Below are 14,973 nucleotides of genomic sequence, written 5' to 3' on the forward strand. Positions count from 1 at the left end.
GTTAAAGGTACATTTTAAAGTTAAAGAATGTTTTACAAAGAAAACAGTTTCACTGGCATGCTAGCAAGCTCCAAGTTCAGCCAAAAGGTGCAGTTTGTGGACAGTTTGGAGGAACTGAGCCAACTCGTCTCACTGAAGCACATGCATATCCCCAATTGTGTCCGCTAAAGAGCAGTGCTGCCTCTGAGCAAGTAGGAGCACTAGTGTAATGAGGCTGTGGCCGAAGAGGCCGCTGGCCTCGGGTGCCACAATGGGACGGTGACAAGCTGCTCTGTGGTCCCCCCACATCCCCAACATGGCTACTGTGGTGTCGCGGACACCCACTGCAGCTGAGCTCCTAGGTGGTATGGCAGTGCCCACCCTCTTTATGGGGAGCTGGAGGCGCAGCTGTGGAGCCATGCAAAGGCTGCTGCACAGCCAGTTCTTCTGGTGGCGGAGACAATGTGCCCCACTCAGAAGCAGCGAGGACGGGTCAGCCTCTGGGAGGCTGGGTGGGAAAGAAGGAGGGCGAGCAAGCGAGCAATGGGGGAGAGGGGACACCACGGCAAATAGCGGCTGCCTCTGGAAGGCCAAGCCAGCCAGCCAGAGGCAGAGACACATGGGGGCCGCCGCAGAGCCAATTTCTCCCACAAAAAACAGCCATGTGGGTCAGGGGGCTCAGCAGCACGGGGATGGGGCAGCAGCAGAGTGAGGCTGCAATACTACCCACACTTTCCTGGGAGTAAAGTGAGGGGCTGCTAAGTGGAGGATGCTCTTCTCTGCAAAGAGAAGAATGGGGCAGTATGCTTTGAACTGATGGCATGGCAAATCTGGATGCAAGAATAATAATTATTAAAATTTGGTAGGGGTGACAAAATTTTATGAGCCAAATGGCCTAGCTACACCACTGAGAGGGAGGACAGAGTCCAATCTGCTGCCTGAGGCAAGCACATCAGGTGGCCCATGGTTAGCCAAACCTAGCAGGAAGACAACACTGCTTGCATCACACACACAGGCAAGAAGTCACAGGTAAGAAGACTGCCACACTCACCCTCCTGGAGAAAGATGTGAAGCAGCTATGGACCCACGCAGATGATGTAATGGAATGTGACCAGAGAGGTAAAGCTATTGGTAGTACTATTTCTTGCTTAGTAGTAGTTGGCAACCTTCAGTCTTGAGAGACTATGGTATCGCACTCTGAATGGTGGTTCTGGAACAGCGTCTAGTGTGGCTGAAAAGGCAGATTCGGGAGTGACAATCCCTTCCACACAGGAAGCAAGTGCAGTCTGTCCCTGGTCTGTCTCCCTGGCTATGGGCCTTCCTTCTTTGCCTCAGTCTGTTGGCCGAGTGTCTCTTCAAACTGGGAAAGGCCATGCTGCACAGCCTGCCTCCAAGTGGGCTGCTTAGAGGCCAGGCTTTCCCACCTGTTGAGGTCCACTCCTAAGGCCTTCAGATCCCTCTTGCAGATGTCCTTGTATCGCAGCTATGGTCTACCTGTAGGGCGCTTTCCTTGCACGAGTTCTCCATAGAGGAGATCCTTTGGGATCTGGCCATCATCCATTCTCATGACATGACCAAGCCAACGCAGACGTCTGTTTTAGCAGTGCATACATGTTAGGGATGTATACATGCTAGGGATTTCTTGCTTATAGTACAGTCATTTGTGTATGTGGAAAGGGGAATCTGAGAAAGGGGAACCCTATGGCAACCACTGTACCTTTGAACAGAATGTATATGAGACAGTCAAATAGCAGCTTGTGCCCAGAGAACCAGAAGTGGAGTTCACACAATGAGGCTCTCCTGCCCCCTCGTTCCCATTGCAGCCCCTAAAAAGCTGCTCTGGAAGGGCAGGGAATCACTTCCCGGAATATGTGGAATGTGGCCTGGGTTATTGCAGCTGGGAATTGGTGAAAGTTGCCTCCCCACCTGGTTTGTGCTAGCACAAGTATCTTTCACTCACACAGGAAGCTCTTTGAATCCAAGCCAGTATCTATTAACTGGCAATTTCTTCCATTTTACTGGGGCAGCTCCCAAAGCCTGCTTTCTAGGACAGTGAACACATGGAAAGAAATTAGAATACACAATGGGCTGAGTCATTTGTTGGCACACAAAAGTAGTATACTCTGTACCTACAAAGCGGCCTGCTCATTTGAAAGCAAGAAATGGTTTTGTGAAATTAGGAAGGAGCCAGAAAAAAAAGGAAACCTAAGGAAGTTGCATAGCTATGAGGGCAGGGGTATTCAGAATGACAGAGAATAAGCAGGTGCAATCGTATACCTATCCTCTGACCAAGCTGTAATTATCAGATGATCTGGTCGTATGCCTGGGGCTTGAGCACGAGGATAATTTCACCTCTAAGCAGTGCTCATTAGAGTGACCCACTTTTAGCAATCATAATTCTGAATGCCACTCTGTGTGACAGCTGTGTGTAGCTCAAACATCTATGTACGAGGCTGAGAAAAAAACTAAGTTTCAAGTCAGTTATATTTCCCCTCTTGTCAAAGGCACAACTGGTAAGAACATAACACCAGTCTCAGGTGGCAGGTGGTATGCCTCAGTTATTGGCTAGTGAAAGTGGACTTGAGCTCTCGGAAGGCTGCTCTGCGGTGCCTCCTCTCCTCTTCCTCGCGTTTTCGCTCATCCTGCTCTGCTTTTATCTCTGCTTCAAACTTACTGGCTGAAGACAAAGCTTGAACCTGGAATGCAACAGTCAAAAGGGAAGGATTGAGAAATGGAGATTACACCATTAGTCATTTCTGTCATTTCTTGAAGACGTAATGGTCCTCCAGTACTGGGCATGTTACACAACAGGCCTCCTGACAGGAAATCCCAAGAATCTGTGACTTACAGAGCAGCAGGCTTCAAACCACGGCCAGCAGGCCAGATCCAGCATTCAGAAAAAGGCATCTCCATGTGGTGTAGAGCTTTCTGTTGCATGCTGTAGCATCTTTCCAGTCAATCTGCTCAGTAACTCATACCAGGCAGCCGCTTCTGCCTGGAAATCGAGACACAGAGCCTGCTGGGTGACAGGCAGTGGAAGCAGCTGCCTGGCATGAGTTTCTGAGCAGATTGACTGGGAAGATAAGACACTGTGGAACGGAAAGTGCTGCGTTAGAACACCTTTTTCTGAATGCAGTGGTCCGCAGTTTGGAGACCACTGTTGCAGAAGATAGCCTAAGAGTGCATACTGGTACAAAAACCACACCCAGGATTCCCAGCATGCTTTCACCGGTTTCATCTCATGTTTGGAATGCAAAATAAGAGATTCACAAACTAGCTGGAGTGTCCCTAATCACAGGGAGAATCTGTCTCACCAGAAAACAATGTAAGTGCTAGGTGCAAAGGGGCAGAACCTTTTGGTGTGTCAGAATGGGGGGGGGGGGAGATGAATGTCCTCAGATACAGCATCCACCAATTGCTAATGTCTGCACAGAGCTTTCACAGTTATCAACTTCTACTGGGCCAACCTAACAACTCATAGAGCACATCCTATACATCTTTCTTAGGAGTGAGTACCATTGAGTTCAACAGGGCTTATTCCCAAGTAATACAGAGCAGTGGTTCTCACACATTTAGCACCAGGACTCACTTTTTAGAATGAGAATCTGTTGGGACCCACTGGAAGTGATGTCATGACCAGAAGTGACATCATCAAGCAGGAAAAAATTTTTACAATCCTAGACTACAATCCTACCCACACTTACCCAGGAGTAAGTCCCATTTACTATCATTGTTAAAAGCATATACAGAGTAGCCTGTTAAAAATACAGATCGTAACATTTCCCCAAATGCAGTCACATACTATGGTAGCATCAAGTCTAATATATTAGAAATAAAATATTGAAATGAATGGGGACCCACCTGAAATCAGCTCGCAACCCACTTAGTGGGTCCCAACCCACAGTTTGAGAAACACTGATAAAGGATTGCAACCCTAGCTATACAAATGGAATTATCTGCTGAGTGAGGGAGACCAGTGCAGAAAGGCAGCAAAAAAATGTCACAGTACCTTAAATTCATCAAGAAGAAGAGTGACAAAAAAGGGGCACATATTGCCCTAGACCTGCCAGCTATCACTTTCATGCTAATCCAAAGGATATTAGCATTGTATATATAAATCTAAATTGATCCTGTTTCTGTCTACTTCATCTCACTTGAAACACCACTGCATTTTCCGATTTGTCCACAGTACTCTTTCTTAATACTGTTGGCCATTACACTTTGCAATATGAAGCTAACATGCTCTAGAACAGAGCCAGCCCATCCATGCAGCAAATAATTTGTATTGAGTGGCAGTTAGGAGGAATGGAGGAAGCAGTAAACAGATGCCTGCCATCTTCTCCCACTGGCCTCCTTCTCATACCTTCCTCTATGTAGACTCAATCAATCAGTGCAGGAAATGCAGGGCAAACTGGAATCACCAAGCATGCCCCACATTTCCTGCTTCATTTAAAGAGCCCGCAAGGAGGAAAGAGCAATTGCTGCATTATGATCCTTAGAGCATAGTAGTCTGGGCTCCTTCCCCACCACACTCTTTAAAGAGCACAGCACATTGTTTAAAGAGCCCAGAGGAGGAAGAAGCAACATGGGAACACTGCAGGGGAACATACTACTATGCTCCAAGGTGGGAACACAACAATCCTGCACACTTACCTGGCTCCTTCCTCCATGTATAAAAGGGCTGTATAAAAGAACCAGGAAATGAAGAATGCCCAGAGCAATTCCACTGTGCTCTATATTACCTGTTTTTGATTAAAACACCATGGAGGAAGGAGACAGGTAAGGAGTGCATGGGGCACCATCAGCAAAGTGGAGGGCAGCCCTGTTCTTGATGGTTGACTGGGATTTGTGAGTTTACAATAAGCGCTCTTTTCCTCCCTTCTGCACACTCCAAGCTATAGTTTTTCGTTTTATGTTTTTCACTTGATACCTATATGTAATTTTTTTTACCTTTGCTTCAAAGAAGTTCTTGGCTCCTTTTACACCTTCAAGGGCGACATCTATCTCAGAGAGTTTTGCCAAAGCCATCAAGCCACTGTCTTCTTCAAGCTCACCAGCTGCCGCTTTGTGAAAAATGAGTAGAAACTAAAGGAGAAGAAGAAAGCATAAGGCAAAAATTACTTAGTAAAAGACAAGACCAACACACCGGCTTAAGTTTTCATAACTGCTAGCTACAGCGGCATATGCAGGAATGTCGACTGGAATTCCATACTTACTGAAAAATCAAACTTAGAGCCAAAATAGATGAGATGTCAGAGACACTCAACAGATGTTCAATATAAATCCCTGAAGTTCTTAGGATTGTGCTCCAATTAACACTGCAACCAGTGCTTTCTACCCATCAGCTTTCCATATAGCCCCCAAGGGCACGTAGATGATAGAGTCTGGCTCAATGCCAAACTACACCAAGAATGGAATGGACACATGCAGCAGAAACTAAGCCACCTGCCACTCCAACTGCTGGTGAACCACATGGAGTGCTACTATCAGTTGTTGAAAGTCCAGAGCAGGAGTCTCCAAACCCAGCCTGCAGGCCACATCCATCTCTCCAGATGATTTTATCCAGCTCACATGGTTTCTCAGCCTCTCAGGGCTAAAAACAGCTTCAAAGACACACTTCCAGGTAGATACCGCATTCAGCCAGGAGAGGTGATGAATGTAATGCAATTCCATTCCATTGCATTACATTCAGCACCTCTAGTGGCTGAATGAGATACATACTGATGCTGGGAGACCTGGAATACAAATTAAAGTTAATGTCTACAACATTAAACTTATCTGAAGCAGAGACCAAAAAAAGTTTGATTTGCATTGAAGATTGCTTGATGCTTTTTCAAAATCCATTCCTTCCTCTTCCTGTGCAAATCCATTTTGCAATCTGCTCCCCTCCTCCTTCCACCCCAACCCAATTATTGTATTCAATCAAACTCTCGCACATTGGTTCTCCATGTATTTATTATTTATTTTCTGGCCCTAGAACTGTGTCAGATATATGATGTGGCCCTTGTACCCAAAAGTTTGGAGTACCCTGGTCTAGAGCATTGGTTCTTAATCTTTTTTTGGCTCATAGACCCCTCTGAGAATCTGATGAAAGCTATGGGCCTCCTCTCAAGAAAAACAATGTTTTTTGCACTGGCTCATGGCCCCTTGAAGTCCATCTTTGGACCCCAGGTTACGAAGACTTTGAATCATTTGACACTGTCTGCACCAAGAGAGAGGAGTTTCCCCACATGCTCAAGCCTGAGCCACCGTGGAACGAGTGGAGAATATTTTCTCAACCAATGGTGGCATAACACAAAAAGCTGGAAACTGGTAGCTTCAAATTAAATGGCTTCAATACCGTGTAGAGTTAGGAACTGCTAATACTGAAATTCCAATTCATATCCTGCATATCCCAGTTTAAAAAAAAAAAAAAAAAAAGAATCAGCTCCTGAACAGCATATAATCTCACAGTAATTTGGAGCTGGAAATAAGGTTCTATGAACATTCCTGCAAAAGATGCATTTTGTCAGCATGACATACAAGTCATTCAGGTTTCAATAACTTCTCTCTACAGCAGAATTAGCATCAATTTCTATTGTTCATTCCATCAAGGCTCATGTTTTTTCCCCACTAGAGGACAGCAGAGTCTCACACTGCCAGAAACTGCATCCAGTTCCTTTTACCAGGAAGTTGGGTGTCTGGCAGAACTTTTTGTTCCCAAGCTTTTTTCAGCTACTTACTAATTAGTATTTGGAAAAAAAGTTGAAAAACCCCAAATCCTCTGGGGATGGGTGGGGGGAGCATGACAAAACCACTGCCCGTTTTCTAGCCCTGAATGTAGGAGGAGTATGTTCAACCAAGTGTGTCATAAAACTTTGCAGGACTTGACAGGTCCGTATACTGAATCACAAACGTACACACCTCTGAATCCAGACATTGCCATAACACAGCCACTCACCACAGGCTGAAAAAGTGGGTGGGATGGAGGGAGGGGTTCTCTAGCTACACACAGCCTCCCACTGGATTCCCTTCCAGGAGTATCATCATCTTGCTCCTCATGCTAAGCCCGCTACTGCATGCTAAGCCTGCAGCTGAGGAAACTGTAAACATATGACTCTGCCTTATACAGGGTGTTAGTTCATTTAGTACTGTACTGTCTACCATGGTAGGAAATTTCCAGGGCTCTGGCCACAATCTTGTCCAGCTTACCCAAGATGTTTTTTAACACGAATGACATCTGGGACCTCTGGCATGAAAAGCACCGAGTTATGGCCCCTATCAGTTTGCCTTGGTCAAACACACTTGATCTACGTACTGATCAAGCAACAGCTACAATGATGAAAGAAGCCTGGTACAAGGAGCAGATGTAGATCCCTGTCTCTGTCAGCTTGTGTCAAAATGTGCTTTGTGACCTGGAAGCTACACAGAGAAGTTTAAGATTTACTTAAACAAGTCCAGCTAACTGGAACAGTATCTCAGTCAAGCCAAGCACACACCACACACACAAATTCATCATGCGCAAGATAGTCTGTAACTAAACACAAGCTGGAATTGCAATACAGATCCCCATGGATCTGAGACTTCCTGATGCTTGGCTCAGATCAATAGTAGTCAGACATTCCTTTCGCTGTACTAAAAACACCCTCCTATGATAAGCTTTTCAGCATGTCTGTACCCAGCAAGCAGCTCCAAGATCCAAGGCCACACTAGACCAAGAGTGCTAGGTCAGTACTTGTAAGCATTTTGATATGACTAGTTTTGGGGGCAGGGGAATGAGAAAGCCACCCAGAGCCCTAGAATTGGGCACAGTCCCCATTTGGGTGATAAAGGAAATATGCTGAGTACCAAATGACACAGCCAACAAAAGGCATATGGGAATGACTCACTGAACAGCTGGGAACAGGTCATCGATGCAGATTGCCAAGTCCAGATCATCTATGTGCAGGGACAGAAGAGGCTGGGCTCTGTGCAAATGGCAAGCAATTCTAGCACATTCACATTATCTATGTGGCTTTTGGAAGAATTCTTCACAATGTTTCCACCAATGGGGGGGGGCACATAATCCACAAGACTCAAGTGCGTTCAATAATGCAAATCAGGGTTTTGCCATCTCTGCAGAGGCACTGTGTTCTTTAAAAAGAAAGCAAGAAACCCATATATTGTTCCACTATGGGTTCTGACTAAGTCTCAAGAGTATCCTGACAATTTCAAGTCACACTTTAACACATAATATATGATCACACTGAATGTGGAATTCTCATACACACAGCAATCTTCCCATCATCCTGTAATTAATAGAGTCCTCCTGAACTGACCTAGAACGCTATGTTAACTACTATTCTGTTATGCTGCAGTGGTACTGAAGAACTTATAATAAAAGTGAAAAGGCAATTCTATTCAGAAAGTAGTATGTTTTTAGAAAAGCAAGAAAAGGGGGTCAGGTGGTGCTCTCTGACTTGGCTAGCATATCCTATGACAGAACCAGACATTCTGCACACGTTCTAAATTTTGGGTCAATTTTTCTAATGCCAGATATAGATTTAGGGTGGCTCATCAAAATAAAAGTGCAAGTTGTGTTCCACTCACGCAATGAAGATTTTCCATCCCTCCTCCTCCCAGTTGCAGCCTTCCCATGCAAATCTACTCTTAAAGGTAATGGGAATGCAGTGGGGAGGGAAATCAATGGAAATGGGGGGAGGAACCTTGCATGAGTGGAAGTGCCTTTCTGAGCATACAAAGCGTCTTTGGATACAGCGCGAATTACCATTGTTATGACAAAAAGTTATTTTTGCAGGTGTGTTGCTTTAAATGCAGCAACTTTGTTCACCTTGAATACATGGACAGGAATGTTGTGAATGTTACAGGCGATTTATTGATGGACTCTTGATAAGTGTCAGAAGTATAAAATTAACTTGCAAAGCACACTGGAATAAGTAACCAATGCAACAGGAAGGAGGTTGAGAAGCCAAAGAGGTATGAAGTACACTATCCAGGGAAATTCCCATTCCTTCCTTTCCTCTAGAAGAGGGAGCAGAGTACTGTTGAAATGGATGCAGAAACCAGGGAACTGTGAGTTTGCCTACTAGCTACCAGTGATCGTTAGCAAGTCTCCTTTGGTTGGATGGCAGAAAGTTCACAGGTGCACTACTTGATACCTTGTAGGTGCAAGGATAAAATTTCTTGTCAACCATTCTGAATAGTGTCATGTGTTTTACTGCAGAGCCATTTTATAATCTTGTTTTACAGTTGTGATGGATCAGCACAACCACAAACATAACCCTCTTCCTATTTTTATAAAGCAGAGAAAGCAGTTTTAATTTCCTTCTGTGTTACATACCCAATCAGTATTTTTTTTTAGTGATGACTCAGGAGACTCTAAAGATCCTCTCTTAGTCACTGCCCAGTCCTCTGGAGATCCAGTGGACTGACCTACTTTTTGCTCTTTGCCTGCAAGCATGGTGTCCGAATGAACAACAAAAAAGTTGCTTATTTACTGACAAAAGTCATTTTGGTTTTGTTTCCTATTGCAAAGAGAATGATCCAACACTATTTTCCACAATTAAAATAGACTGTTTGAAGGGAAACAAATTAAAAATAAAATTAAGGTAAGCAGACAGTGAATATGAAGGCTGAATGCAATTTGGTACAATACAACCCTGCAATGTTGTATGCCAAGGTGCCCATAAGCAGTTGGGAAAAAGAAGAGAGTACAGCTTAACTACTTGATAACTGACTTAAAGTTCGAGAAAGCATATACTCAAGAGTCATTTTAGCCTCCTCTCCTTTCCTATCCAGTCCCTTGCACTCCATTCCAGCTCCTACCAATTTATGGCCCAATCCTATCCTCCTCACACCCCCACTGGTGTAGCTGTGCCCAAAAGGTACACACTGTATCTAGTGGGGGGCGGGGGAGCAGGAAGCTTTGGAGGGGTGCAACCTCCGCAAGACTCCAGTCCTTCAATGGCTCTCCTCAGACATGCACTAGCTCTTTAGCTGGTACAAGTTGGAGGACAGAAAGGGGGCAAGGAGGCTGCAGAAAAGGAGGATAAGATCTGGAGCATATTATCGCTGTTGAATCCATCCCTTCCCACAACTTCCCTGCCCCATTTCTCCACCTCCCATCCCAGTTTTGCCCTCTCCTTGCCCATGTTCTCTCCACCCTTCCTGTGCTGGCTTACCTGCTCTAGCGGGTAGCCAGCACTTTGACAAGGTGCATGGGAAGGCTCTGGCCTTTCTACTAGTGCTCTAACAGCGTGCACACTGCAAGTGCCACTTTTACGGCAGCAAATGCTGGTGGAATGCTAGTTCTGCCAGCAGGGCAACCCATTCGGTTTGGGCTGCCCTTGTTGGCCATGGTTAGCCATGACTGTGGGCTGGGTATGTTGGGTATGGAAGCCTGGAGGAAATAGAGGGATGAATTGCTCCTCTTTTTCATTCCAAATAGCAGATTAACTGCTCTACGCAGGTTGTATGCCAATTTGAGTAGGGGGACAAAGTGGAATAAAACACAACAGCACTTGTGTACAAAATACACAAAAGTGTGTATCTCCATGCTTATGTTTGTACATGGGGGAGAGAAGACACATTCTTGAACTGCAACTCTGTAGCAAGTGATAAACCCAGACAAAAATGGGGCTTTCCTATCATAAAATCAGCTCTGGAGTAAAAACAATATGAAGACACAAGCAGTTCTCTCACTGCCTGGCTGGTGATCTGACCAACAAAACAGAGAATGATTTAAGTATGTTTCACAGTTTGGTTTCCAAGGATTTGCTGACTGTCATTGGCAAGGTGCAAAAGAAGCAGACTTGAATAAAACTGTCCTGCTGTACTTGGACTTATATGAATTTTTATCAGATAATATTATTGTAGTAGTAGAGAAGCCATGATTAAGACTACTGTTCACCACTTTATGACATACTATTGCATACTATTGCAATATACTATTGCAATACTGCATACTATTGCTGGATGTTGCATACTATTGCTGGATGTTCTTTTTGGACTTCTTTAAAAAACAAACACAAACCAGAACACTCTTATTCCTCAAGGCAGTAAACAACCACCATTTCAATATATAAAATGCTCAAATGGTTCTATCTCTTGCAAACTTCAAGATTGGGAGAATGCATGGAACCTTCAAGATGCTAACTCTCAAATTACCCTATAGTTCATAAGGCTGAAGGAGCTAAAGAATCTAATGCTAGCCCAAAAGTTCCTCATGTAATGTGTTACCTCTACAGTATACAGTTTTAAATTTTTGCAGTGTGATGAAGTAAAGATCCAATTTCCCTGTTGCAATCAAAACCCTGGTATCTGGGACTGAAATCTATAATACAACCAGTGCATGAAATCTGGCATTAGATTTGACAAGTCATTCTTGGAAAACCTCCTATACTACCTGCAAGCCACTCATAGCTTTTTTCTGTAAACAGATTTCACCATTTTATCCAAAATATGAATTTCAAAGAAGAAATGACAGTTCAATTTCAAATTTATAAACTTTAATCTTATACCAGTATGATTTTGTTTCAGAAAATTCTCCCCTTCCTGAAAATCCATAGCTCTACTGAAGGCAGTGGGCCCCACCTAAATTGCTATGGCACAACCTGCACTATGCCAAAAAGCTCAAGATATTGCTATTTTCATTGAATCACTTTCTCTTAGATTGAGTGGCTTACAGATAGTACAGGAGTTTTTCTGAGAATGAGTTGTCAAATCTAATGCCAGATTTCATGCATTGGTTGTGTTACAGATTTCAGTCCCAGATACCAAGGTTTTGACTGCATTAGGGAAATTAGATCTTTGCATAATTGGGATTTTGATAGCTTGAAAACAGGGAGCCTGCAAGAATTAGACTGGAGAAGAAAATCTGCTAGTTCTGTGCAATTTTGAAGGACTGTTTTGTTAAACACCCTCCTGCATGAACAAGTCAGTTGCTCAGGTGTTCTAGTTTTGTTCATACCTTGGAAGTTTTCTACAAGCTGAAGTTTTCTGTTGAAACACCCAACTGCTTCAACAAAAACACTTCAAACTGCATGCACCACAGGAGGAAGTTGGAAAAACCCAGAGCTGGTAGAGAGGTGAAGTGAATGTGAAAACAGATTTATTTTTGCATTGTGTATATTTTCTACTAGTGTTTACCTCACGGAAACTAAGTTTGCCATCAAAATCTTCATCCACTTCCTTGATCATATTCTTCAGGCCCAGGTGAGTTTGAGGGGCACCAAGCTTCTCCATCATAAGCTTCAACTCCATGAGGTCAATGTAACCATCCTTCCCCGAGTCATACCTAAAATGAACAAAGGAAGAGACAGTCAGAGGAACATAAACTGATGGCTGACCAACAGGACTATGCTAGGGTTTGGCATCTGGCTGGTTAACTGAACTATAAAACAGGTGAGCCTTTTTTATTGACAGTGATTTACATCAGTGTTTCTCAATGTTTGTCTCCACTGTACCACTTTACATGGTTCACCTATTTGATGGTATCATCGTCAGTTACTTCTGGGTTGGAAGGCCAGAAGCAATGCAACAAACACCTGTAAGAGGTTCAGAGAGGGCGGGAGGGCTTTGCAAGAGTAGGAAAGCATACTTTGGAGCTGTGCCCACTGAGCCGAACCTCCTTCCACTGTTTGTTGTGTCGCATTTCTGGTTTTGCTGTCAGACAGCAGGGGTCCAGTGAGTACCACCAGGGATCACCTCAAGTACCACTTGTGGTACGCATACAATTGGTTGAGAAACACTGATCTAAATCACTGTCAGTATTTTCATCAGCATCCTGGAAAAGGAATCTTAGACAGGGAAGAACACCATGTCTGGAAGCACTGCGATATCAGTAGGATGCTATAAGCAGATGGAGCAAGCACTCAGACCTTCTCCCTGTTCCAAAATCAATTCAATACACTACTCATAAGAACATAAGAACAGCCCCACTGGATCAGGCCATAGGCCCATCTAGTCCAGCTTCCTGTATCTCACAGAGGCCCACCATATGCCCCAGGGAGCACACCAGATAACAAGAGACCTCATCCTGGTGCCCTCCCTTCCATCTGGCATTCTGACATAACCCATTTCTAAAATCAGGAGGTTGCGCATACACATCATGGCTTGTACCCCGTAATGACAGCATATCAGATATTAATATCATACTTGATCTTAGCTGACAGGCTGAGAAACAATGGCCAAAAAACAAAAATAGCTAGTCTAACTTTTAGAACAGCAAAAAAGATATTGGCCTTCCCTGTTGTCCACAGTTTAATATCTCATTCACAGTCCTGTCTTGTGTATTTTACTTCAACCACTATTTTCAGTTATTTCAACTACTAAGGTTTTCCTAGGCCCAGATCCAATCCCTCACAGAGCAGACAGTCAGATCACATGGAAAGGATACTACTGTGTTCCTACAGGGAACAAGATGGACTTATGGCGATACCACCTTTATCATGGACAACTGCTTGCTACTCTGTTTGGAGATTCCTGAAGTTATAGCAGGTGGCCAGTAGAAGAAACATGCTATTTGCCACTTATTGATGAGTGATATCATCATGAATAAAAAAAGAAAAAGGAAGTAAACTGCTACCCACACCATAGCATTCTGAGAATTGTGGAACACTTGACCAGTCAAATAATAGACAGGCAATTGACAACATCTGACAGGTCAGTTGACTGGTGAGCCTGCCCTACAACATGCTCCTTTGTATGTTTGCTACTTCCAAAGCAGTTAAGTCTACCCTTACATAGAATTTTGCTGCAGCTTGTTAAAAGCCTTCACCAGCTGTGTAGTACATGTGCAGGCTTAGGCTACAGAACAATGATTTGGGTGAAGGTAACAAAAACCAGTCCGGTTTATCTACAGCTGAGGTTTCTAGAATTTCTAAAAAGGCAACTAAGAAGTAAACATTCATTTAATAAAGGGGTGAGTGGTCTTTATTGCTTCTATTAAAAAAAGAAGCAGGTTTCTTGATTGCAGTATTCCAAAGAGTCTTACAGCCCAATCCTCTATGCAAGTCTACTAAGAAGTAAGTCCCATCAGAGTCAATGGGGCTTACTTCCAGGAAAGTGTGGATAGGATTGGGCTGTTAGACTGCAATCCTAACCACACTTTCCTGAGAGTAAGCCCCATTGAACAAAATAGGACTTACTTCTGATTAGACCTGGTTAGGATTGTGCCCTAAGTAACCATAAACGTCTGGCTCAACAACTGCAACAAAGAACCACACATCTGACATTGCATGTGAATACATATACAGTAAAGCCTGACAAACAGAGGCAGCAGGAAACAGATTCAATCTACAACAGGATAATGTAATTTTGCCCAATGATGACAGCAACAAAGGAGCATTTCATATGGATGTAGTTCCTTGTCACTGAAAGAAAAGGAGAAGTTGAGTTATGCTGAAGCTTCTCTGTTTCCCAAGAGCCTTCAGCTTTCCTTTGCCACCCTCCCCAACTTCCTGTTGCTTAAAATAAAATTTTTTAAAAACCCACAAGGACAGAAACAAGTTTTGTAGATAAAAATGATTGATGTAGGAGGAATGCAGAATCAAAGGGAAGTGAGAGCAGTTTGGGAGGACGAAGGATGTGCAGATGGACATCATGGCAGATAATCATGGACAATGAATGAAAAATGGATACCAAATTCTAAAACACAGAATAAAACCAGGGAGCATGCCTGCTATAGAAGAAAGCACATTTATATTGCAGGAGGGCTTGCCAAGTTCTCTTTTTGCAGGTACCACTTTCCAAAATATCACTGCTACTATATACGGTTGCTACATGCAGCAGCAGCATGCTCTACACCCACACTGGTTGTCCCTACAGTTAGGAAGAAGCAGCAATTCCTGATCTCTCTTCAGTTCTGCAGTTTTCGTGTCTGACCTGCACCTCTTTTGAAGAGCCAGAGCAACACACAGCCACACCTTGCTGCATTATGTTCTCTCACTTCCAGTGAGATTAGGCCAGGTACACAGTCTCATATGGTTCCTGTGACAGAAAGGCCAAGTACTACAT

General features: G+C 43.8%; 1 protein-coding gene across 1 annotated transcript in view; it reads right to left on the reverse strand.

Annotated features, from left to right (window-relative positions):
- Positions 1 to 2,445: 2,445 nt before the first annotated feature.
- The window catches only part of EFHD1 (EF-hand domain family member D1), a 35,293-nt gene continuing 22,765 nt past the window's right edge, over positions 2,446 to 14,973 (reverse strand). The window contains exons 2-4 of the mRNA XM_066621878.1: positions 12,106 to 12,253; positions 4,930 to 5,064; positions 2,446 to 2,675 (exon numbers count right to left, since the gene is read on the reverse strand). Coding sequence (XP_066477975.1) covers positions 2,538 to 2,675; positions 4,930 to 5,064; positions 12,106 to 12,253 — 421 coding nt within the window. The 3' untranslated portion in view covers positions 2,446 to 2,537. The remainder of the gene's footprint in view (positions 2,676 to 4,929; positions 5,065 to 12,105; positions 12,254 to 14,973) is intronic.

This window comes from Tiliqua scincoides, chromosome 3 (assembly GCF_035046505.1).
Source record: "Tiliqua scincoides isolate rTilSci1 chromosome 3, rTilSci1.hap2, whole genome shotgun sequence".
Taxonomy (NCBI): domain Eukaryota; kingdom Metazoa; phylum Chordata; class Lepidosauria; order Squamata; family Scincidae; genus Tiliqua; species Tiliqua scincoides.